The sequence below is a fragment of the Saprolegnia diclina genome, assembly GCF_000281045.1.
Source record: "Saprolegnia diclina VS20 unplaced genomic scaffold supercont1.22, whole genome shotgun sequence".
Lineage (NCBI taxonomy): Eukaryota > Oomycota > Saprolegniomycetes > Saprolegniales > Saprolegniaceae > Saprolegnia > Saprolegnia diclina.
The window spans coordinates 394,577-417,658 of NW_008246089.1; the positions used below are offsets into that span (position 1 = coordinate 394,577).

At 59.9% G+C, this 23,082-nt stretch overlaps 10 protein-coding genes across 10 annotated transcripts; 4 read left to right on the forward strand and 6 right to left on the reverse strand.

Moving 5' to 3' along the window:
• Positions 1-316: 316 nt before the first annotated feature.
• SDRG_07669 (hypothetical protein) lies at positions 317-1,438 on the reverse strand (the record flags this gene model as incomplete). Its single annotated transcript, XM_008613518.1, has 1 exon — positions 317-1,438. One exon carries the CDS (start codon positions 1,436-1,438, stop codon positions 470-472), a length of 969 nt encoding a protein of 322 aa, XP_008611740.1. The 3' UTR covers positions 317-469.
• Positions 1,439-1,772: 334 nt separating this feature from the next.
• SDRG_07670 (hypothetical protein) lies at positions 1,773-7,224 on the reverse strand. Its single transcript, XM_008613519.1, has one exon. It carries the CDS (start codon positions 7,213-7,215, stop codon positions 1,930-1,932), a length of 5,286 nt encoding a protein of 1,761 aa, XP_008611741.1. The 5' UTR covers positions 7,216-7,224; the 3' UTR covers positions 1,773-1,929.
• A 1,226-nt stretch (positions 7,225-8,450) lies between these two features.
• SDRG_07671 (ornithine decarboxylase) lies at positions 8,451-10,286 on the forward strand. The gene has a single exon (XM_008613520.1). The coding sequence runs from the start codon at positions 8,712-8,714 to the stop codon at positions 10,179-10,181; it is 1,470 nt and encodes a 489-aa protein (XP_008611742.1). The 5' UTR covers positions 8,451-8,711; the 3' UTR covers positions 10,182-10,286.
• Positions 10,287-10,524: 238 nt separating this feature from the next.
• On the reverse strand, positions 10,525-12,014 carry SDRG_07672 (hypothetical protein; the record flags this gene model as incomplete). Its single annotated transcript, XM_008613521.1, has 9 exons — positions 10,525-10,674; positions 10,719-10,850; positions 10,905-11,042; positions 11,093-11,152; positions 11,197-11,253; positions 11,311-11,365; positions 11,413-11,553; positions 11,602-11,764; positions 11,808-12,014. Coding segments are annotated over 9 exons (1,088 nt in total), but the record flags the coding sequence as incomplete, so codon positions are not given.
• Positions 12,015-12,508: 494 nt separating this feature from the next.
• SDRG_07673 (hypothetical protein) lies at positions 12,509-13,481 on the reverse strand. Its single transcript, XM_008613522.1, has one exon. It carries the CDS (start codon positions 13,236-13,238, stop codon positions 12,693-12,695), a length of 546 nt encoding a protein of 181 aa, XP_008611744.1. The 5' UTR covers positions 13,239-13,481; the 3' UTR covers positions 12,509-12,692.
• Positions 13,482-13,677: 196 nt separating this feature from the next.
• On the forward strand, positions 13,678-14,574 carry SDRG_07674 (hypothetical protein; the record flags this gene model as incomplete). Its single annotated transcript, XM_008613523.1, has 1 exon — positions 13,678-14,574. One exon carries the CDS (start codon positions 13,678-13,680, stop codon positions 14,572-14,574), a length of 897 nt encoding a protein of 298 aa, XP_008611745.1.
• A 28-nt stretch (positions 14,575-14,602) lies between these two features.
• On the reverse strand, positions 14,603-17,247 carry SDRG_07675 (oligopeptidase A). Its single transcript, XM_008613524.1, has 8 exons — positions 16,708-17,247; positions 16,553-16,657; positions 16,391-16,504; positions 15,922-16,337; positions 15,801-15,873; positions 15,700-15,753; positions 15,020-15,648; positions 14,603-14,969 (listed from the first exon to the last, which is right to left on the reverse strand). The coding sequence occupies exons 1-8, from the start codon at positions 17,209-17,211 to the stop codon at positions 14,666-14,668; spliced, it is 2,199 nt and encodes a 732-aa protein (XP_008611746.1). The 5' UTR covers positions 17,212-17,247; the 3' UTR covers positions 14,603-14,665.
• Positions 17,248-18,133: 886 nt separating this feature from the next.
• Positions 18,134-20,420, forward strand: SDRG_07676 (oligopeptidase A). Its single transcript, XM_008613525.1, has 4 exons — positions 18,134-18,552; positions 18,599-18,703; positions 18,755-19,284; positions 19,330-20,420. Exons 1-4 carry the CDS (start codon positions 18,145-18,147, stop codon positions 20,387-20,389), a joined length of 2,103 nt encoding a protein of 700 aa, XP_008611747.1. The 5' UTR covers positions 18,134-18,144; the 3' UTR covers positions 20,390-20,420.
• A 90-nt stretch (positions 20,421-20,510) lies between these two features.
• SDRG_07677 (hypothetical protein) lies at positions 20,511-22,343 on the forward strand. The gene is made up of 4 exons (XM_008613526.1): positions 20,511-20,966; positions 21,014-21,632; positions 21,677-21,960; positions 22,003-22,343. Exons 1-4 carry the CDS (start codon positions 20,887-20,889, stop codon positions 22,283-22,285), a joined length of 1,266 nt encoding a protein of 421 aa, XP_008611748.1. The 5' UTR covers positions 20,511-20,886; the 3' UTR covers positions 22,286-22,343.
• Positions 22,344-22,349: 6 nt separating this feature from the next.
• SDRG_07678 (hypothetical protein) lies at positions 22,350-22,922 on the reverse strand (the record flags this gene model as incomplete). Its single annotated transcript, XM_008613527.1, has 2 exons — positions 22,350-22,475; positions 22,527-22,922. 2 exons carry the CDS (start codon positions 22,920-22,922, stop codon positions 22,350-22,352), a joined length of 522 nt encoding a protein of 173 aa, XP_008611749.1.
• Between the last annotated feature and the right edge of the window lie 160 nt (positions 22,923-23,082).

The following is a 23,082-nucleotide window of genomic DNA, read 5'->3' on the forward strand; positions in this document are numbered from 1 at the left end:
CAAAAAACGCATCATGGTCCAACTTGTCGCCACCGATGGACAATCTCAGAAGGACTCAGATCTGCTCGGATACTGCAACTGTCCGCATGTAGTCAAGTTCAAACAGCTGCTCGCTTCAAGACTGTCGTCGCGCTACGGAAGGATGCGCAAGTCGCCTGATTCGACGCCCAATGGGTGCTTGACGCGCGTGCATTTTGTTTCTTACCACGACACCCTTCGCCCGTTGGCTCTGGAGTCATTCGCACCAATGAGACGATATGCTCTCGGACTAGGATACGACGGTGGGTAGGACGTTGCAGTTGTCGTCAGCCATCCACGCAAGCTCTGCTGCCATGGCAGCGTGGTAACGTGCGAGGTCCCGTTTGGCGATCGTGGTGCGTCGATCTCGACACCGCAAGCGGCTGCTCGTACTTGAACCCACAGTAAAACTTGGTAGCAACCATCATGTTCCTCTCAAATGGCTCTGTCTCTATGCGAGCAAGTGCTTGGTCTCGGCAATGGCCCAGTCGTAGTTGCCCCAGAAGCCCCAGCCCGCCATGAAGCGCACGTAGTCGAGGAGGCACCATAAAAAGTGCTCCTTGAGCTTGGCCAAGTTGTAGCTGTGGGCGTCTTTTCCGAGATGCGCTATGGCCGATAAGAACGTATCCAAGTAGCGCTGCAGGAGAGCATCCAAGTTCCGAAGCGCCGAGCGACTCGTGCTCGAGCAGAGGAGGTACGCGAGGTCGCGGGCGCCGAGGCCTTGGCCCACGTACTGAAAGTCGACCCACGCGCACGAGATGCTACCGTCCGAGGCCTTTTTCCAGAGCATGTTGGCCGACTTGGCGTCGCCGTGCAAGAGCGTCTCGTACTGCGAATCGCGCGTCTTGGCGTCAATCGCAGCAGCCTGCGCCTTGAGTTTGGTCGCGAGGCCGTCGTTGCCCATGGCTGCGAGCTCTTCCTGGCGCGTCGCTAGGTACCAGTAGCCGCCATCGCGCCCGACGCCATCATCGTCATTGGCGTGATTCCAGTACGACGCATGAAAGTTAGCGAGCCAGTCGAGGGCCGCGTCCAAGTAGTCGCCTTGCAGCGAGTACGTATTGTCGGGAAAGGGCACCGAGAGGTCTTCGAGCACAAAGCAAAAGCTCGGGCCGTCGTACCGCTCGATTGCATGCACCGCAGGCACCCGCGCGAGCGACTGCGACGCGAGCTGCGCGTAAAAGTAGCCTTCGACTTCGTACGACCGGAGCTTGCGCTGGTTCGAGACCGAGTTGGAACGCGGCGGCGTAATGGACTTGACGATGACCGCATTGCCGTTCGAGAGGAGCACCTGGTAGATGCTGCCGTAGCCAGCCCAGAGAGAGCAGAGCTCGCGCTTGCTCTGCACACTCGCGCCAGGAAAGGTTGCCTCGATCGCCTCCGAGATCGCATCGGACGCAGGCTGCTTCGTCTTACGGGCCATTTTCGACTCTTGTGATTGGCGGACGCAACGACTGCCACAAACAACTCGGCATCTGTATGGTATAGTGGGTGGTATATCAAACAGTAGTAGCCACAAAGCCTTGCCCTTTGTCTTGGATCGTCTGTTTGCCCATGTTGAGAGCTGGCACATGGAGAGACCTTCGACATTGGTCTATTTCATCGTATCAACTGTGAACTATTAACGGTTTGCTGGTCACGTGTTGTCATCACGTGCAGTCGACGGCCATCGGACGGTCCACATCGGCCGCCGTTTCGGAACTCGCCTGTCGCATGCGCTGGTCAAGCAAGTTGTCCACACTTGCATAGCACCACTGCACGGATTCAAAGTGTACTAGTACTAGAATCGCAACTTAGATGGGCTTTCCGTCTCGCTCCTGACGCGCATCCCGATGGTCCGTCGCCCCAAATGCGAACGATTCTGTTGGACGAGGTGTACATGGTGCAGAATCCGCGGTGAACACATTGTGTATGTTAGAGTCGACTCAGCGGAATCGCACGCCGAATGCGTTCGTGCTTGCCGCTCGAAGCCGCCGACAAGCGGACATGGAAGTAGCGCCACGACTTGACATCCAAAATGTGCAGATGGCCGTTGCGCTCAAGGGCGAGGATGCCGGCCATGAGTGCCGACGTCTTGTCCAAGTAAAACTCATCGTGGACGACCCAATCGGAGAAGTCGAGCATGTAGTAGCTTGAGGCGTTCAGGAGCGTCGTGGGCACCTCGCGCGGCGGTAAATGCGGCGACCACAGCCGCTCGAGCCCGTAGCAAAGCACGACGCTGCTCAGGCCAATGAGAAACCCGATTGCGAGTCGGTTGGCGTCACCGATCTGCACGACGCCGCTCTCGCACGTGAGCTGCAAGTCCATATCGATATAGCGGCATCTTCGAGCTAGCGTGGCCACATGTGCTTGCGGCGAGAGAGTGTTCCAGATGGCGGCCACGGCCCACGCCACGAGCGCGCTCTTGTAGGCGTACGCGGTCGTATATTGCAGCGTGACGCAGCTCCACATGTCGTTGAGGACGTAGACAAACCAGGTCGTCTCGGCGCCCGCGAGCACCGTCTTGTACCACGGGAGCGGCGGCGACACAAAGCGCGTGCCGGACCCAACTTGGACGAGCTGGAGCGTGCTCGTGTTAAGGAGCCAAAACGCCGTGATGCTGCGAATGACGAGGAAGAAGCGGCCGACCCACACATGCCCGACGATCCGGTTGAGCTCGAGGAGGTTGAGCCCCTCAATGTGCCCACGCTCGTGGATCCCCGAGACAACGAGCAGCGCAGCGAGTGCGATGAAGACCATCGTGATGTAGCGCACACACCACTGAAAGAGAAACGAGAGGGTTTCGGGAATTTCGCCCGGCACCGGCGCCATGGTCAGCGGCGACGACCGTGACGAGATGGTCGTGACCTGGCCGTCGTCCCCTTGAAACGACACGACGTCACGGAGACCCGCCATCCAATCAAACACGTAGCTCCAGCCGTAGAAATGCCAGCCAGGATCGTCGTTTAGCGGCAAAAGCGGTTGTTGGTAGAGCTGCAATGGCGCCATGGGCTGAAAGCGAAGGTACTGGACGATACGGATGTGGAGCGAGCGAATGTCGGCGACGGCGGCCAAGAGGTGCGGACCGAGCTGCGCATCGATGCCCGTCTCCCGCAGAAAGGTTTGGATCGTATGGTAGTTGTCGGCGCAGACCGATCGCTTGTACATGTCGAGATCGCACACGAGCTGGAACGACTGGGTCGGAAACACTTGGGTGTACGCGAGCGTCGCAAAGAGCAGCTGCCGCGGCGACGGCTTGAGGCTGTCGAAGAACGACGCGTGGCACATATTTTGGACCCCAAAGAAGCAATCGAGGCCGTACGAGAGCGTGTACGTGGGCTGGTCGTCGCCGCAGAGGAGGTTGCCGCCGTGCGTCGTCACGTTCGGTGACGCGAGGAGGGCGAGGGGCACACCACTCATGCTCGGCGCCACCGGCAAGGCCCAGTACGCAGCTTGCAGCGTCAGGTTGGACATGACGAGCTCCGTCACAAGCGAAGACAAGGCGCCGTAGATCGCGCGGAGCCGGGCGGGTACTTCTACGTACTCCATGTCGATGGCGTTGAAGGGTCCGAGGGTCGCTTGGAGAAGCCCTAACCCCATCGTCAAGGGCGTCGGCAGGGTGTGGTTGCTCACGAGGAGCGACTCGCTCGTGCGATTCGCAAAGGCAAAGCGAGCACTCGACGCGAGCAAGCTGCCACCGACAACCGCAGTCGCATTGCAACCGACCGCCCAGAGATCGCTGGCAAAGCCCCAGTACATTTTGCGTGACGTCTGCTGCGTGAGGTGCATCGAGCCCATCGATGCGCTCAAGCTCAGCGGAAACGTCCACCCGAGCGCCGTCACGATCGAGAGCGAGTCGAGGAGACCGACGGTCTTGAAGTTTTGCCACTGGAGCGAAAAGTACTCGATCTGAGAGGCGCGCCAGAACGCCACCTCGTCCGCGATGCTGTCAGTGTTCGCTGTCGTGCGCAAGAGCCACGCTTGGCCGCGGCTCGTGCTTGCGAGGTCGTTGGCGATACCAAACGCAAACGATTCGCCCCAGCAGTCGTAAAAGACGGCCCAATTGTTGAGGTTGCGAAGCGGTGCCTCGAGGTACGCGGCCCCGTTGCTTGTCTGAGAAGCGAAGCATCGGGCTTGGCGCTTGCTTGTACTGGCGAGCTCCCACTCGCGTGCAAAGTCGAGCCAGCAGTACTGGGTAAACATCCACGGCATATTGCACGGGCTCATGTCACGAAGACCTTGGACGATGCTAACGAGCGGGACGTCTCGTCGGTAGAGCTCCCGGCGCGCCAGCGTCTCGCTCCATACGATCGACGACACGGATTCATTATAGACGCGGTCGAGGTCGCCGCTCGACGCTGCATCGAGCTCGAGGTTGCCGGACGTGGTCACGAGGAGCTGTTGGTTGAAGAGGTTGGCGAGGAAGGTGCGAGTTCCGCTACTGTTGAAGTTGGCCCAGCCATAGTCGTTGGCCAAGTAGGTTGTCGCGACGTCCAAGTAGAGGACGTTGCCGGCGAGCGAGAGGACGAGGTAGACAAATCCAAGCGCGAGAACCACGTTGCTCAAGCGCGGGTGCTGACGCCGATGCAGCCCCAGCACCGACGCCTGGCGCTGCAGCGACGCGCGCCGCGCGTGGCGAAAGCAAGCATCGGGCAGCACGACCGCCGATTGCGACGGCTGGAGCGCAAAGCCGCCATTTTCAAAAAGGAGCCAGAGCTTGATGTCAAAGAGCCACCGATGCGCGCTGGTTTCGAACGCAAAGAGCCCGGCCATGCTGGCACTCGTGCGATCGAGGGAGAGACCACCGGTCGGGCAGCGCAAGGTATTCGGTGGCGCAAACGCCAACAGCGCGGGGGGAAGGAGCAAGTTGGGGACACCGATCGTCGGCGGCGGCTCGGGCGCGAGCAAGAGAGAACCAAGGCCAAAGCAGACAAGGACGCTCGCGACATTGATGCTGACAATCGTCATGGTCCGAGGCAGCGCGCCGATGCTGACAAGGCCGCTCGTGCAGTAGATCATTTCGTCCATGTTGACCATGTAGCACGACCGGTGGACGGACGCGGTGACGTCGATGGGCGACGCCACGTCCAAGGTCGCAATCAACAGCCACGCGAGGTGCGAGCTAAAGGGCGCGTACCGGCTCGAGCCCGCGAGCGGCTGCAAGAGGTCGTGCAGCAGATACGTGATCCACGTCGTCTCGGCCGCTAGCGCCGTCGACGCTATGGCCGAACGAGGGGCTGACACAAAGTGCAGGAGCCCGCCATCCGTATGCACGTCAACCGATGCTGTCGCGAGGCAGAGCGTGGCCACGAGACTCCGAAGACCGAGGATGCCGCGGTTGAGCCAGACCGCACTTGTGATGCGGTTGAAGAGAAACCAATGACAATGTTGGGGCCGCAAGACGGCAAAGAGACTGAGCGAGAGGCCGCCGACGAGCGCCAATGTCCCGCTGCACACGTACGCACAGAGACGCAGGTAGTTGGCCCACGTGAGCGAGAGGGTCGTCGCGCGCGGCGATGCCAAGCACGTATACACGTGCGAGAGAAGGTTTAAGGAGCGCACGTCGCCTTGAAATGAAATGGCTTCGCGCTCGTGGAAAAGCCAGTCGTAGACCATGACCCAGCCGTGGAAGGCAATGTCCGCGTCGAGCAGTCGCAGCTCCTCGATGCGAATCGCAGACCCGTTGATGTCACCGACAAACTGCATGAGCGAGAGGTTCAGCGCCTGCGTCGCGGCAAGGGTCGAAGCGCCGACCTCGGGCAGCGGTGGCAGCTCGTGGTACGTGGCATTCACAAGCGACAAGGTCGCATAACACGTGGCGCGCGCATAGCTTGGCTCGAGTGCGCACGGTGCACCAACCTCTCCGCGTAGCGCGCTCCACGCAAAGAGGCCATTGAACGCATTTAGGGGCACGTTAAACGGCGTTTGACTCGAGCACGCGTCGTCAAACCCAAACGCGTTTTGTACAAACATGAGCGGCTCGCCAAAACCGCACATGGGGTTGCCGCCGTAAAAGACAAAGGACGGATCTTCCCACTGCTGCGGCGTCGGCGCCAGTGTCATGGCGCCGATCGTCGCCATCGCCGACGTTGCATTCGCGTGCAAGTGCTCGAGCAGCGCGACGCGCCATGTGGCAAGGTGCGTCACGAGAGATGACGGCGGTGCTATCCACTTGAGGTCAATGTTGGCGAGCGGTCCAACTTGGTCGTGCATGACCTGGAAGAGCTTGCTCAGCGGGTACCCGACGTCAAACACTTCGATTTGGGTCGAGTCAACGTCGCCAAAGTAGTTGAACGTGCCGCGAACCAGACTCTGGTTGGCGCCAATCGCGTCAAAGTCATTCGCAAGACACATGCTCATGTACGTCGACGTCCAGAGCGGCACGCGCGTCGCGGCCGCAAGAGCCTTCACCTCGAGCCACGTCGCCGTGCCCAACGCGTTCTCAATTAGAATCGACTCTTGGAGCCCGAGTTGGATGCGGTTGGTGTACTGCAGCGTAAAGCGGAAGAGACCGTGGCTTTGCCATACGTCGACCTCGTCGTCAATCGAGAGCCACTCGTGGTTCTTCAGTTGCGCAACCCACGCCGCGCCACGTGGTGTGCGGGCAATTGGGTCGGCCACGTGCACCGCAAACCGGTTCTGGGTCACCTCGAGCCAGTCGCTCAATGGAATGTTGCGCAAGACAGCTTCGAGGACGACGGCCGCGTTTTCAAAATCGGTGCGTTCGCAGCGCGATTGCCGGGCGCGCGTGTGCGCGAGTTCCCAGCGCCGGTTCAAGTCCACCCAGCAGTACAGCGTGGCCATGGACGCCACCTTGTCCGCATCCAGACGCCGAAGACCCGTGATGGCATCGACCAAGCCCGTGAGACGCTCGTAGAGGAGCTTGCGCGGGTACGACGGCGCCGCACATGCAGTGTGTGTGTCGACGACCGCGGCCACCGGCATCATCAGTGCCACGCTTAAGGCAGTCGCATTCATCGGCAATAGCGCCAACTGCACGTTGAAGATCTCCGAGACGAGCGTCGACACGTTGAGCGCGTGAAAATTCGGCCAAAAGTAGTCGCTTGCCAGGTACGGGTCCATGACGAGGACGCAGTAGAAGCTAAGACCCACAGACGAAAGTACGTAGAGGATACCAACCGCGTCATAGTACGCGCGGTGCGCTCGTGGTGCAATCGGAATCAAATCGGCCGTCGGATGGCGGGCGGGCGCGACGCTCATGCTCGGTGCCGCGGCAGTTGCAGCGTGGTAACCGCGCCGGTTACGTCCTGTCCCGAGCCGCATCCTGTCCCTCGCGCTGTGCGATGTGCACGCCTCCCACTTGACCTCCTCGTGTCCGCAGTGCCGCATCTGTAGGTGCCGCTCTAGCGTGTGGCCTGGGTGCAAAGAGACAGCGTTCGCCAACAGTGTCAGTGGTGCGCCACTTCCCACGTTCACAGGCGGACGAACCACGGTTGCCAGCGGGACGTGCTTGGTCCGCCACATCGTCCGCGTGATGGCCTCCAACGGCGTCGCCAGGAGCTCTCACCTGCATTTTGATTCCAAAGGCAAGCGACTTTGAATTGCTCGACGGTCGCGAATGAGTCGAACGGTGAAACCCACGCGTGAAGGTTTCCACCTGGTTTTCACTGCGTTTTGGAAACGACACCAATTTTTACGCTGGGATCGTCGCCGGGCTTCTTTTCTCTGGAAATTGGAATGCACTCGATTGAATCTAGAAGGCAGCAGGAAAAACGAGTGGCCGTCGCGCGGGTTGTCGCGACCGCAATGGCTTCAACTCGTGCCTCCAGTGTGTATTTTATTAAAGATCGGCTTGAAATTATTTTAAAAAATGGCGAGCGTCGCGCACGACAAGATCGTGGGTTTTTGCCTCCTGACTTGATGTTTGTATACGTCGTCGCGTTACGCGCGCGCCGAGAGTCTGCGAGGAATGCGGAAATCCCAATTGAATCCCAACAAGAAATAAAGAAAAGCGAGCCGAAGCCGCCGCTTTCTTTGGGCCACGATGACACCGACGACGCAAAGCGAAGCGCCGACCTCATAGCCCGACGTCGCACCCTAGCTCGCCTTGAAACGACGATATAAATACATGGTACGCTCGCAGAAAGGACTCTGGGCCCCAGTTCGTGGTCGTCGGAGAAGCACACAACCGACGACTCGGGGCTAATTTAAATGCCACCCAGGTGAGTCACACCCCCAAGTGACGCCCACCCTGGTGGGGCGTCCCAATTATAGAATCCTCGGACATGACTTTTGTGCATACAAATGCCAAGTTGACTTAAAGCGCCGGCTTTAAATGATCTGATACACTTAAGGTTTGTATACCCATCGCTTGCGTTTTCATTGGTCCCCACATTTTCGTGGCGGTCAGGGTGGTGGTTTCACGTGAACGGGATCCTCGGAGACTATAATTTGACTTGGTGTTTGTATGCGAAAACACAATCACTCTGGTTCGGATTTGCGAGCCAACTCTGGTGCCAACTCGACTCACTTGCCATTTGGCTGCCTAACGCTCAAGAAAGCTCTTTCGTCGCCGCCGCTCACCCGCGCCGTCGCCGCAAGACCTTGACTGTTCAGCTCGTTGGACCCGCCCAAGATCTTACCAGCGTCGCCACCGACCACGCTCCCAGGGACCAGCACGTCCCTACGCTTAGTGTTTGATTTCAACGTTGAACCTGAGTGGTTCCCGTGCCGATAGCATCGCTTGATACAATACCATGCTGCGCACGTCTCTGCCTTTTGCCCGCCTCCCGGCTTTGGTGACGCGGGCCGCCTTCAAGTTCAAGACCGGACAGCGCGCCGGCATTGCCACACACGCCACCGCACGGTCCGCCCGTGCTGGGGTGGCCGTACACGGCAGTCTCAAGACTCAACAACAACGTGGCCTCGCCTCGATGGCGCTCGCGGCCGCCGAGGAGCCCGAGCACATGGTGTGCGCGTCGACGGCCGCGGCCAAGGACGCAATCCTGCACCGCATGTGGAACCACATCCAGTCGACGGGCGAAGAGAACGCGTTCTACGTCGTCGACACGGCCGCGATCGAAGACCGGTACAACCTCTGGATGACGCATTTGCCGTATGTCAAGCCGTACTATGCGGTCAAGTGCAACCCGGACCAGCGCATCCTCTCGACGCTCGCGCGTCTCGGCACGGGCTTTGACTGCGCGAGCATGGCCGAGGTCAACGACGTGCTCTGCGCCGGCGTCGACGCCAGCAACATCATTTACGCCAACCCGTGCAAGCAGCCGTCGCACATCTCGTTCGCGGCCACCACCGGTGTCAACGTCATGACGTTCGATGGCTGCGACGAGCTCACCAAGATGAAGAAGCTTCACCCAGACGCCCAGGTGGTCCTGCGCCTCTTTGTCGACGACTCGCACTCGCAGTGCCCGCTCGGTACCAAGTTTGGCGCGGTCCTCAACGACGTGCCTGCGATTCTGCGCCACGCCAAGGCCATTGGCTCCAACGTCGTCGGCGTCTCGTTCCATGTTGGCAGCGGCTGCTTCAACGTCTCGGCCTACTCGGACGCAGTCCTCCGCGCGCGCAAGGCGTTCGACATTGGTGCAAGCCTCGGCTTCAACTTTGAGCTGCTCGACATTGGCGGTGGGTTTCCCGGTGACGAGACCGCGCCGGTCGCGTTCGAGGACATTGGCCGTGAGCTCAACAAGTCGCTGAGCGAGCACTTTCCGGTCTCGTCCGGCGTCCGCATCATCTCGGAGCCTGGTCGTTTCTTTGCGGCCGCAAGCCACACGCTCGCGGTCAACGTGATTGCGCGCAAGCTCGCACCCAACTCGCTCGCGGCGCTGACGCCGTCAGGCTCGTCGCCGCTCAAGGCGTCGCAGGGCAAGCGCGGCCTCCACGGCAGCGTCGACCCGTACTACATGTACTTCGTCAACGACGGCCTCTACGGGTCGTTCAACTGCCTCTTGTACGACCATGCGGTCGTGCATCCCAAGGCGCTCACGACCGTCGACGACAGCGCGGCGTTCACCTCGAGCATTTGGGGCCCGACATGCGACGGCCTCGACTGCATCGCCAAGGACATCAAGATGCCGGTGATGGACATTGGGGACTGGATGTACTTTGCCAACATGGGCGCGTACACGTCGGCCGCCGGCTCGCACTTTAACGGCTTTGTGCCGCCCCAGAAAGTCTACTTTGACTCGACCACCACCGACGACGAGTAGTTTGCCACGTCATCGATAAGACTCCTGCGCACGCAGTGAGCTGCATTCTACATACGAATAACCCAACATCAGATAATGTTTTACAATGAACAAGTTGTCATACGAGGCGGAGCTTGATACACCACGCGGGGTCGATCCAGAAGAGGGCAAACGAATTAGGGTTGGGGCAACCGAAGTAGGGTTGTGGGTTGCGGCCACATGGTGCCACCAGGTCGCCATGCTTTTGAGTTCATGGTAATGCTGAAGTCCTCGGTACATGGACCAGATAGTGGCGACAAGGATGCTTCAAGATGTACACATTGTCATCAGAAAGTACACAACGACGTTCAATCGACAGAAACGTGTTGATGCCACGAGGTTAGGCATACGGCAGCGCCTTGTGGCGCGTTTCGTTGCTGGGTGTGTAGTACTCGGTGCACTTGCAGAGGTCGCGCGGGTACTTGGCGCCAACGAGAAACTCGATCGATGGCACAGCCGTCTCAATCTCGTATAGCTAGAAGGAGAGCGATCAACGTGGCCATCGTTACAGCGTCGTACCGTGTACGTGCCCCACTTGATCGAGCCCGAGATGGTCGTGTTGATTTGGAAGACGAGCGTGCCGGCCCGAAAGTCTGCCAGGAGCCCGTACGCCTCCGAGTAGCCCGGCTCGATGCGCACGTCGGCCATCATCTACCACGCTATGTTAGCAACAGCAGAGAGATAGAGAGAGCGAGAGGCGCCTACGTCGGTGACGGCCCCGGCCTCGGCGGTCCAGTTGCGGATGGTCCACGTGCCGACTTTGACGCCTCGGTGATGAATGTCGGCGTCGCCGGCCTTGAGGAAGAAGCCAAATCGGTTCTCGTTCGAGACACTGGTCAAGATCTACATGTGTAGTACGTTTAGGACTTAAACGCAAGAAGGACCACTTGTACCTGGTAGTTGATCTTGGGATGTACGCTCACAAGGCTCTGAAAGATCGACGCCCAGTCAAACTAGCACGCGTGGCACCGAGCGTCATGTAGGTGAAAGGGAGTACCTGCTGGTTGCAGATTTGGTACTCTGGGATGCGCGGGTAGTACATGAGCGAGAATGTCTACGCCAACGACACATGTAGCACGTGCGAGAGGACGGCGACCATGATGGAGCGTACCGTGAGCACGGCGAAGAGCGCGAGCCAGATCATGGAGTAGCCGCAGGAACGGAGACTACAAGCCATGGAATTGCGTCCTGCTTCTCCTAGAGTTGGAATAACCTCGAGCTGCTGCCGGACGGGCGCGCCGTCCGCGACTCTTCGAGGCTCTCGTCGACTTGAAACTCATCGTCGTCGATTTGGCTCAAGAGAGCTTGTTGTGACGCATCTTCGGAGATGACCTCGAGCTTGTAGCGCTTCTTCCTACGTAGCATGCTCCGAGCCATGCAAGTACCACGCAAGCGAACGTACTTTTCGGGCTTGGGGCGCTTCCGGCAGCACTTGCACAGCATCGTGGTCAGAATCGAGCATCCGCACAAACAGGCCATGATGGTCGCCACGAGGCAGAGCACGGCGAGTACGACCGCCGGCGGGGGCCCATACCCGATGGCCTGCGGCTCCTTGCGAACGCAGTCTAGTACGCGGGGCCGTGAGCGAAATCCTTCTGGCGGCCGTACCTTCGATGTGGTGACAGGCCGACATGCCCGTGATGCAGCCGCTCGGCGACCCGATCACATGGCACTGCAGGTCTTTCTCGCAGAAGTGGCAGGTCATGCTCGCCGCAATGCACTGGTCGCACGTCGTGTACGCGGCGCAGGGCTCCGTCCAGGACGCGTTGACCGCGCTCATCGGGAGGCCGGTGACCAAGCCGCTTTCCGCCATGCCCAAGTTGTATCTTTGACTAACCGGCTGCGGTGCGGACGCGACTAAGTGCGACCAGCTGCTACGAAGAACAGTCGACACACATCATAATTGTATTGGGCTCGTTCAAGTGCGCACCCACAGGATAGCGCACATACTTGGCCTCACTTATCCGGATGCAACCGGCAAGATTCGCATCTCAGAAAGGGGCAAGACGCCACAGTCGCAGGTCAGCATCACGGGTCCAGCGCCGATGACCGCCAGGAACCTCGGTGGCACGCTCCATACCCATGCATCCATACTACTAGTGTTAGTACATTGAACTCGTGCTGCTTGCGGGCTTTATCGTTTGAGAATCATAAAAACAGTGAACCAGTCTCCTCGAAGGTTCGAGCTGATCCAGTTAGCCAGGAGTGTACGGTATCCTGGAAGCAGCATCTCTCGCATGCATGTGCCCGTTGAGTTGCGCTCCATTCACGTCCAAGGTGGAGATCAACACCCTCGGCATTGCAACATCTTATACAACGGTCAATAAGAGATGTCTTATTGATCTTATGGGCACCTGCCTTCCCAAACAAGCTTGCGAGGATTTGCAAGGATCGTCGAGCTCTTCGTGTCGCACTCTGCCCTTGCAGCAATGACGTAGCTCCCGAATAGAAACGCAGCATCGTCATCGCGATTAGGGTCTATTGTGTTCTGGCCTAATCACGGAAAAGACGGTCGGCTTCGTCGATCGGGATGTCGTTGCCACTCATGTCGCGGTGTTGCATGTGGCCCAAGTCGTCAAACTGCCAGAGCTCGTTGCCGTGGCAGCGAAACCACTGTCCGTCCGCGATGCGCTGAAACTCGTACGTAAACCGGACGGCAATACGGTTCTTGTCGTGGCACCAGAGATGCTTCACAAGCTTGTAGTTGGTCTCGAGCGCCCACTTGTCTTGCAAGAAGGCAACGACGGCGTCCCGTCCGACAAATATGGTATCGCGGTTGCGCCAGACCGTGTCGGGCGTGTACGCAAGGGCCACCTTGTTGGCATCGCGAGAGTTCCATCCGTTCTCAGCGGCCTTGACTTTGGCAAGCGCCGACGCCTCCGTGAACGGCGGTAGCGGGCCGCGGGCCTCGGCCGCGTGGGCGGCAAAGCCTTGTAACGCGCCCTTGGCCGTCTCGGCAGTGTACAACGTCGACTTTTTCCCGGCCGATGACAAGGCGTTGAGGCTTTGGAGCACCTTGAAGCGGCCTTGACTCGCCATGGTGATGTCAACGGCAAACGGCAACTGGCGATCTTCCAGCAAGAAAGGCTGCGGTGTGGCGGCGTTTGATTGGCCAAATACATGTGGCGTCGATGGATGCGATTGGCGAAACGAGACATCGAGGGCGAGTGTTTTCAGCGCGGTTCCGCGGCCGCCTTAGCCGATTTCGTACGCCGTCGGCCGACGTCGCTTGGTCAAGTCGGACGAACGCGATGACAAGGTGGGCATATCGTTCGAGCTGCCAGCACGGTAGAGTGTCGACACCGACGTCAGCGTCCGGCGACCTCGGATTGGCTGTAGTGCTGAACCGTGCACTTGACAGTATACAAAACGCAAGTGTAAAAATGGCGCCGTTTTAAAAAAGGCGGGGTATTCCAGCCAATCGGCGTGTAGCGGGTGACGGCCGCACGCTCGAAGTTCGCACTTTCGCAGGTACAACATGATGGCGCTGGCCGCGATCTTGGCCGTCGGGACGAGTCTCGGCGCCGGCCTCCGTGTGCTCTGCCTCCCCGACGACGATGCCCGCTACGACTTGACGACGGCCACGAAGCGCGAGCGGCAGCTAAAGCCGGCGAGCTGCTCGGTGTGCTCGGCGTCAATCGACCCGACGCTCGTCGCACTCTCGTCCGGGCTCTGCGTCCCATGCAGCTACAAGTCGATCCCGATGCTCGACGACGATACGACCGAGCAAGGCGAGTACTCGGACCCGGGCGGGATGGATATCGACCTCGCCGACATTGTCGACCCGGCGTGCGATGCGGCGGACGAGGCCATGGCGCTGCTCCAAGACGTGCTCGACGTCTCGGAGCGCGTGCCAGGCGCCGACGTGGACATCCTCCAGACCAGCGTCCGCGACCTGTTGCGCTTGATTGAATCTGACCACCGCGCCGTCGTCGGGACGCTCCACGACATTTCGCAGGCGCTGGCGTCGCTCGCCGAAAGCGTCCCAATCGAGTGGCAAGATTATGTCGAGATGCTCGAGATGAAGTTTGACGCGCTCGAACACCGGTGTCAAGCGACAGCAATGGCCGTCGGTGGCTTTGTCTTGGCCGGTACGCTCCATCACCTCGTGGCCCATGCCAAACGGTATGGCCTCGAGAGCCACCGGTGCGCCATGATCATGAACGACCTCGAAATCATCGCCGAAACCATCGAAGAGGCGCCGAGCGAGCTCGTGCATGGCCTCGACTACTTTGCCAAGACATTGGATGCGCTGCACGAGTACGAAGCCGAGCTTACAGACGCCGGACAGTGGCCCAGTGTCCTCGAGTGTACGGACGCGCTCGAGTCCCTTACGCTCGACGTCGGCATCCTCTACGGCGACTGGCCCGCGTGAGTTGCGTCTGCTGATGCGATTCTGTATAGCCTATTTAACACGGACCGTTGCGCGATGGAAGCGCCGTACTCAGCCGAAGTCGTATTCAGATTTACTGCAGTCCGTAGTGCTTCAAGAGCGCGTCGGTGCTCTGGGGACGGCCACGGAACGCCTCAAAGACCTGAAGCGGGTGGCGCGACCCGCCGAGCGCGAGCACCGTGTCGCGGAACTCGCGGCCGGTCTTGGCGAGCGCGGCTTCGTCGTCCAAGCCAGCTTCCTCAAACTTGCTAAAGGCGTCGCACGAGAGGACTTCGGCCCACTTGTAGCTGTAGTAGCCGGCCGCGTACCCACCGGCAAAGATGTGCGAGAACGAGCACAAGAACCGGTCTTCGGGCAAGGGCTTCATGACCGCAAAGCTACGCATCCATATCACGTCAGATCCGATGGCAAGTGTGATCCCACGTACTCGTTAGCGATCTTGTGCTGCACATCAAAGATGGTCTCGTCGCCCGACGGGTCAAACTTGCCGTGGAGGTGCATGTCGAGCGCGCCAAAGTTGAGCTGGCGCAGCATCCCGGACGCGGCCATGTACTTGCGCGCGTCGCAAATCTTCTCAAAGAGCTCGGCCGGCAGCGGCTCGTCGGTCTCGTAGTGGCCACTAATGGCATTAATCGTACCGCGGTGATAGCAAAAGTTCTCCATAAATTGCGACGGGAGCTCGACGGCGTCCCACTCGACGCCGTTGATACCGGCCGCGCCTTCATAGTCGACCGTCGTCAGCATGTGCTGGAGGCCGTGGCCAAACTCGTGGAAGAGCGTCTCGACCTCGCGAAAGTTCATCAAGCTCGGCTTGTCGCCGACGGGCGGCGACTGGTTGCAAATGAGGTACGCCACCGGGATGCGGACCGCGCCGTTGACACCGAGGAGCTTGGAGCGGCCAACGCACGTGTTCATCCACGCACCGCCATTCTTCTCGGCCGGACGCGCGTACGGGTCGAGGAAGAAGCTGGCGAGAATCTCCTTCGCGCCGTCGGCTCGGCGGACGTTGAAGAACTGCACGTCGTCATGCCACGTTTCGACCGAGGCGTCGGCAGCCTACAACGCGCGTCGAGCTGGAAACCGCTGACAGCGACGAGGACGTAGTACCTCGATCGTAACACCAAAGAGGCGCGATGTCAGGTCAAACAACCCCTCGAGCACCTACGATTCCACTAAGAAATCAAATGGTAGCAAGCTCTTTGAGGCACCTTGGGCAAAGGAAAGTAGGGCTTGATGATTTCGTCGTCGAGCGTGTACAGGTCCGCCCGCATCTTCTCCGTCCTACGCCGAGCCGTGTGAAATGACGCATCATTAGCCCAGTAGACACACCAGTAGGCTACGTCCCAGAGCGCGAGCGGCGTCGTCTGGCCGTGCTGCGCTGCGTACGCGGCGAGCTGGTTGAGCTCAGCGACAGCGATCGGGCGGCACTTGGCGCGGAGCTCGTTGTGCATGCGGTTGACGTCGTCGACGCTCGGCGCCATCTTGGTCGCCAAACTCAGCTCGGCGTACGAGGCAAACCCGAGGAGCTTGGCGCGTTCTTGGCGCAGCCGGAGGGTCTCGTTGATGATTTGAGTATTGTCGTGCGGCGCGATGCTAGCCTTGGTCGCGTTGGCGCGGTACAGCGTCTCACGCAGCGACCGGTTTGTGCAGTACTTGAGCATCGGCAGTAGCACGGGCATGTCGAGCGAGAGCTTCCACGGACCGTCTTCGGCGGTCGCGCCGTCGTGCCCGTCGGCAGCGGCGTTCTAGTACAGTGTAAACAACGTGCATATCGCACCAGCGATACGATAGGCAGTACCTGGGCCAAGAGCGGAAGGAGCGAGGCCGGGACGCCATCGAGCTCGGCTTTGTTGGTGATGATGAGCGAGTACGCCTTGGTCGCATCGAGCACGTTGTTGGAGAATTTCGTTTTCTACGCACGCAAAGTTGAGGCGCGACGTCAAGGAATGGTCGTTGGTACCAATTCGGCCGACCGTAATTGCAGCTGGTTGAAGCGCTCCTTCTCTTCGCCCTCGAGGCCGACGCCACTCAGCGTCGCGCCGCGAATCGACGAGTCGATGATGCGCTACCGTCGCACGCGTTATGGATGTTGTTCGCAGGAGAATGGATGGGTACCTGCTGAGCGTCGCTAAAGGTGGCCCACGACGCGCTGCTGCGAAGCTCCTTGTACGCGGCAAAGATCTCAGGGCTCTGCGAAAACCGTGTGAAGATCGTGACGACTTCGATCTGCATCGCTGCGTGGACTTCGCGCAGCGCCGGCGAGTTCTGAACGCTCATGAGGTGGCCAACGATACCCCAGATCCGCTGGAGCGCGTCGCCTTGGATTTCGAGCGGGTCCATGATTGTCTCCCACTCGATAGGCGTCGTCTTGGCGCGCAGCGTTGCTTCAATCGCGCTCACGTCCGTCTCAAAGGTCTTGATGGCCTCGCGGAGCGCGGGCGCCATCTCGGCCACGGCCAGTGAGCGAAAAGGCGGCAACTTGCGCTCGTGCACAGCTTGCATGAGCGAGTTGGTCGCAAAGGCTCGGCGTAGGAGGCCATGCGAGGCTGCACCGCGCTGGAATCGGCCAAGCATGCTTGTCCAGAAACTTATGTGGGATGCATCGCGAACGTCGCCCATTATCCGGATTTCCGGATTCGTAGACTAGTAAAACGCAATGGGTTAAACACTGACAGGTGTGGTCCCCCTTTTTTGCCATGACGTGGCACTTGTTGGCATTTCATAGGAACGAGCGGCTGCGATTGGACAGTACAAGGCACATTTTGGCCAATCCAATTACGTAGAGTTCCATCCGGATACACTAGGGCAGCGCTTCTGGGGCAGAGCTCCGGGGCAGGAAAGCTCATTTGGACATAAGTGAACGAAGCGACTGTGATCTGAGCGAAGCACAAGGTGGCCAAGGTAATCAAGGTGATTCATTTACCATCACTCTTCATCGTTCAGGTTTTCCCCCCCGAGCCGAATAATATGGGCGGGTTCGGGGCACGGGGGACAAGCAAGAGTGATGGTAAATGATTCACCAGTGTACCGGTATTTGATCCCCTTGGCCGCTTCGTTCTCTATGACACCGACGAGCAAACTGCAACGACGAGTGCCACGCTTGTCGGCCTACCCAAAAGCTACTTGAGCTTCGGTAGCCTTCAACTCTAATCACTCCTAGCGCTTTTGAACGAGGCGGTTGGTAGCATCGCAAGGCGCATTGGCATGTACCCATCATGGCAAGCGGTCGGTTGGCGTGGCGCTGAGGCAGGACACACCCAAAACGACGGACTTCCGTCGCGCCCCTCGAGTCTGATTACAAGCCATGTGGTTTCTTTGGTGGTTAACCTCTATCTTTGAATACCCTACCCACAAAAAGCACACTATCTTCATGGCATTGGTCCGATCTTTGCTTCAATACCAATATCTAGTGATTCCAGTCCACACTATTAGCGGACCTTTGACGTGCGAAACCAATAACCTCTGACAATGCATAGAAAGGCCATCACGTTGGAACCAGCTGGCAAAGCGAGTTGCTGTCTGCGGTCATTTCCGAATTTGCCCCAGACGCAAATGACTGCCACCAACTCGCTCTTGCGCTGCGTCGAGGAGCGCACGCTCCCACCGTTCGAAGACCTCACGGTCGACGAGATGGCGCCGGCCGTCCGCACCGCGCTGGCCAAGCTTGAGGCCGACATCGCGGCCTTTGAAGATGAACTCCGTGAGGCCAACGCCGACGTGCGCTACGAGACGATCTTGGACCGCCTCGAGGTCGAAGCCGACGGGCTGGACCGTATTTGGGGCATTGTCGGCCACCTCATGAGCGTCAAGAACTCGCCGGCGCTCCGCGAAGTGCACTCGGAGCTCCAGAACCAAGTGGTGACGGTCCTCACGCGCGTTGCGCAGAGCGTCGAGATCTTCCAGGCGCTCAAGGAGCTCCGCGAAGGCAAGGTGTGGGAGACGTACTCGGGTGCGCAGCAGGTACTAGTCTTCGCAGCACCTCTCGATGCTGATCAAAGACATGTAGCGTATCATCGAGTCCTCGCTGCGGTCGGCGACGCTCAGCGGTGTGGGCCTCACTGGCAACGAGAAGGAGCGCTTCAACGAAATTCAACTCCGCGCCGCCGAGCTCGTACGTCTTTCTTCACCAAGTAAATCGGATCGCTGATTCTCGCTGTGCTAGTCGACCAAGTTTTCCAACAACGCGCTCGATGCGACCAAGGCGTTTTCCCTTATCGTCTCGGACAAGGCCGAGCTCGACGGCCTTCCCGCGTCGCTCTTGCAGATGCTGGCGCAGAACGCTGCCGCCGACGGCCACGAGGGCGCCACTGCCGAGGAAGGTCCGTGGAAGCTCTCGCTCGACATGCCGGTCTACCTGCCCGTGCTCAAGTACTGCACGAACCGGGCGCTGCGTGAGACGCTGTACCGCGCCAACTCGTCCAAGGCGAGCGCCGACCCGTTCGACAACGTCGCGATCATCAACGAGACGCTGCGTCTTCGCCAAGAGAAGGCCAAGCTGCTCGGCTTTGCGACGTTTGCGGAGCTGAGCTTGGCCAAGAAGATGGCGCCGTCCGTCGAGGCCGTCGAGCAAATGACCAACGAGCTCCACGCCAAGTGCTTTACGATCGCCGAGTCGGAACTCGCGCAGCTCAACGCGTATGCGGCCACCCACGGCGTGACCGAGCCGCTCGCCAACTGGGACGTGCCGTTTTGGTAAGCTCTCGAACTCTAGAGTCGGTTGCTCACGGCGCTGCATAGGACGGAGAAGATGCGCCTCGAACTCTACTCGCTCGACGACGAAGCCATCAAGCCGTACTTCCCGCTCCACAAGGTCCTGGACGGTCTCTTTGCGCTGGCGTCGCGCCTCTTTGGCATCGTCATTGAAGCCGCCGACGGCCAAGCGCAGGTGTGGCACAAGGACGTGCGCTTCTTCAACATTCGATCGGCCGAGTCGAACGAGATCATTGCGCGCTTCTTCCTCGACTCGTTTGCGCGCCCGGCCGAGAAGCGCGGCGGTGCGTGGATGAACAGCGCGGTCGGCCGTTCCAAGCTCCTTGGCGCGGATGGCGCCATTCGCATCCCGGTGGCGTACCTCATTTGCAACCAGTCGCCGCCCGTCGGCGACAAGCCGAGCTTGATGAACTTTCGCGAGGTCGAGACGCTCTTCCACGAGTTTGGCCACGGCCTCCAGCACATGCTGACGACGGTCGAGCACGAAGCGGCCGCCGGTATCAACGGCGTCGAGTGGGACGCCGTCGAGCTCCCGTCGCAGTTTATGGAGAACTTTTGCTATCACCGCGGTACGATCAACGACATTAGCGGCCACTACGAGACCAACGAGCCGCTGCCGGCCGAGCTCTTTGAGAAGATTTGCGACGCGCGCAAGTACATGGCCGCGTCCGGGATGCTGCGCCAGCTCTACTTTGGCGCGCTCGACATGCACCTCCACCACAAGTTTGACCCGTCGGGCGACGAGACCATCTTTGACGTGCAGAAGGCGATTGCCGCCAAGTTCACCGTGCTTGCGCCCTTGCCCGAAGACCGGTTCTTGTGCTCGTTCTCGCACATCTTTGCCGGTGGGTACTCGGCCGGCTACTACAGCTACAAGTGGGCCGAAGTCCTCTCGTGCGACGCCTTCAGCAAGTTTGAGGAAGCCGGCTTGGACGACGAAGCCGCGCTCGCCAAGACCGGCCGCGAGTTCCGCGACACGGTGCTCGCGCTCGGCGGGTCGCGCCACCCACTTCAGGTCTTTGAGGCGTTCCGTGGCCGTCCCCAGAGCACCGAGCCGCTCTTGAAGCAGTACGGCCTCACGGCGTAAGAGAAACAAGTTGTCTGTGCATAGTTGTCCATTCCTGGGTCGCTCACCACGCAGCACCAACGTGTCGTTGAACAGCGAGGTCGACGTGGGCAGAAACGTAGATTCTATTGCAGTGTTTATCGCACGCTTCTGTGGAACTGACTCGGCGACACCGAGGCAGCGGCGAGACAGGCGCCAAGACGTTGAAACCGCCTCTTGTCCGAGAGAAGAACGACAGACAAGACAAGCTACCTGCGTGGACCGCGTGCGTCAAAGGGCTCGCCATCGCCCTGTACTTGTATGTACTACGGCGACCATGTACTGGCATGCAGGAGCATGCGCGGTGGCGTCGACTTGGGTGACTTGCACGTTGAAGTTGGCACATCCTAATTCGGCCGGGACCTTCGATATTCTGGCCTAATTAGGCACCACATTGCACCACACCAGGCGTGTCCCACGTGTTGAGGTCAACAACACTTGATCGCGGCTGGAGTCCTTGGGCGGAGACGACGACGGCGATGGCCAAGAAGGAGCACTTTCGATACACGGTGTCCAACTTGATCATCTTTCTCTTCCCGCCCTTCCGAGCGACGCGCAGGTAGACGCGCTTCATGCCATGCCTCGACGACTCATGGAGGCTGCTAGCGGCTTTCTCAACCTGTGCTTTCTCTACCCGCTGCAATGGTGCGAGTCGGTGCTCATCCAGCCGACGAGCCGACTGCGGCGCCACATGCCACTGCTCGGCGGCATCTGCGTCATCTGTCTGACTTTGGGCAGCATGCTGCTTCGGTCGGCGTGGCAGTGGCTCCACGATGTCATCTCGGGCACGTTCTCGTCCACGGACGCCAAAGTCAACTTTGAGGCGTTCTGGAGTGGCATCTACCACGACTATGCGTTTCTCGAAGGCAATGCGAATTGGTCGCTCGTGCATCGGCTCTTTGGCGACAAGATTGACGGCGCGACGACCGAGCACGACCTCTGGACCGCACTTGTCGACAGCATTGCGCTCCTCGACGACCCGTGCGTCACCATCTCCAACGTCTCGATCCCCAACAACAACCGCGTTCGGTCCATGGACCTCGACGGCTGGGTCCGCGACCAGCTCGACAACTACAATGTGATTGCCAACCAGTTTACGTGGGGCGTCGTTCGGCACTCGACGCCAATCGGGTACCTCTCGCTCTCGGCGCTGGAGGGCTTTGTCGAGCTCCAACTGCCGTTCGAGCTGCGGTCGTGTGGCACGCGGCGCAAGCCGTGCACCAAGGTGTCCTTCTCGTTGCGTCCAACTCCATTGAACGTCCAACGTAGGGCTTGGTGCCCGAGATGTACGACCTCGAAGCAATGCGATGGGCGATGGAAGCCATCGTGACGCACCTCCACGCCACGCATCTGCACGGACTCATTTTGGACTTGCGCCACAGCACCGGTGGTGGCTCGTACATTGTGTCACTCGTCCTCGCGTCGTTCTTCAAGCCGCCGTCGTTTGCCTTCATCATGGAGGAGCGGCTTCAGAAGCGGCAGTTCCACGTGCCGACGTCGCGACTGCGCTACGACGGACCGCTCGCAATCCTCCAAGGCACCGAGACGGCACGGTACGTCTTCTATGGCGAGTGTCTGTGTGAGCACTTGGGTAGGACCAGCGAGCTCCTCCTCCTCGCCCTCCTGCACCGCCCCAAGACGTGTCGACTCGGCGCCAAGACGGCCGGCAGGCTCTCGGACGTGCGCGAGATGTCGCTACCCAACGGCTGGGTCGTCGACGTTCCCTACCAGCGCTGCTATGGCGAGGACGGCAAGCAGTACCAGAAGACGGGCATTCCACCACAGAAAGCTCTGCCCGAGCCGCAGTGTTGGGCAGCAGCCCTCGAGTACCTCGACCGCGAGTGGCAGCATACGCACAATGAAGCAGCGTCGTCGTAACACCGTATCTCTCATTCAGATAGTGCTCTTCTTCACTTATACCGACGTACATGTTGCCAAGAAGCTACCGAAGCAGACCGAGCGTGTCGGGGGCGACACGGACTTGGCTCGTTCCAATCGCACGCAACAGGAGGTCCGCGACGGCCTTGCGCGTCTCAAGACTGCTCTCGGGGGCAAACAGCGGAAGCAGCTGCAGACCGAGGCGCATGATTCCATCCTCGCAGTGATCGCGTAGATATACGAGCATCGGCGACTGCTTGCGGGCGGCCGCGCAGCAGAGCGCAAGGAGGTGGCAGGTCCGAAGCGGCGTCTTCGCAATGAGGAACGTGACGCCGTCGACGTGGCCGAGCGCGACGAGTGCATCCATCGTGCGCTGTAACCAGCACTCGCGCTGCGTTTCGACGAGCCGGCCAAGCCCGTGGACGCCAAACGCCGCGAGCCACGTATCGAAACGAAGGAAGAAGGCGTGCGTGAAGAGGTGCACCTCGTGGTAGATGCGGACCAGCGGCCGGACGCACGCGTGCACGCCGTCTTGGTACGACACGATGAGTACGAGCAAGCCGGGGCAGACGAGCGCGGCCTGCGACGTCTGCGGCGACGTGAACCGGAGCCGCTTCGCGCCTTGTCGCGTGAGCATTGGTGCCAGATATTAATGGCGGGAACGCAGACAAACGAAACGGACTGTCGATTGGCAACTGGAACTTGAGGCGCCGAAAGCAAGGCGCAGAGGCCGTAGCGTCCACCACGATGGAGCACGTCGGTTGAACGCGGCCTTGGGAGGACGTCGAGCTCACTCG

Coding starts and splice junctions, on each gene's coding strand:
- SDRG_07677 (XM_008613526.1), top strand. CDS start 20,887: ATGGCCAAGAAGGAGCACTTTCGATACACGGTGTCCAACTTGATCATC. Junction 20,967..21,013: donor CCCTTCCGAGCGACGCGCAG/GTAGACGCGCTT, acceptor GGAGGCTGCTAG/CGGCTTTCTCAACCTGTGCT. Junction 21,961..22,002: donor CAAGGCACCGAGACGGCACG/GTACGTCTTCTA, acceptor GCACTTGGGTAG/GACCAGCGAGCTCCTCCTCC.
- SDRG_07670 (XM_008613519.1), bottom strand. CDS start 7,215: ATGAGCGTCGCGCCCGCCCGCCATCCGACGGCCGATTTGATTCCGATT.
- SDRG_07675 (XM_008613524.1), bottom strand. CDS start 17,211: ATGGGCGACGTTCGCGATGCATCCCACATAAGTTTCTGGACAAGCATG. Junction 15,874..15,921: donor CTCTGGGACGTAGCCTACTG/GTGTGTCTACTG, acceptor GGCTCGGCGTAG/GACGGAGAAGATGCGGGCGG. Junction 14,970..15,019: donor CAGCACAAGATCGCTAACGA/GTACGTGGGATC, acceptor ATGGATGCGTAG/CTTTGCGGTCATGAAGCCCT.
- SDRG_07676 (XM_008613525.1), top strand. CDS start 18,145: ATGACTGCCACCAACTCGCTCTTGCGCTGCGTCGAGGAGCGCACGCTC. Junction 18,704..18,754: donor AACTCCGCGCCGCCGAGCTC/GTACGTCTTTCT, acceptor TCGCTGTGCTAG/TCGACCAAGTTTTCCAACAA. Junction 19,285..19,329: donor AACTGGGACGTGCCGTTTTG/GTAAGCTCTCGA, acceptor GGCGCTGCATAG/GACGGAGAAGATGCGCCTCG.
- SDRG_07671 (XM_008613520.1), top strand. CDS start 8,712: ATGCTGCGCACGTCTCTGCCTTTTGCCCGCCTCCCGGCTTTGGTGACG.
- SDRG_07673 (XM_008613522.1), bottom strand. CDS start 13,238: ATGGCGAGTCAAGGCCGCTTCAAGGTGCTCCAAAGCCTCAACGCCTTG.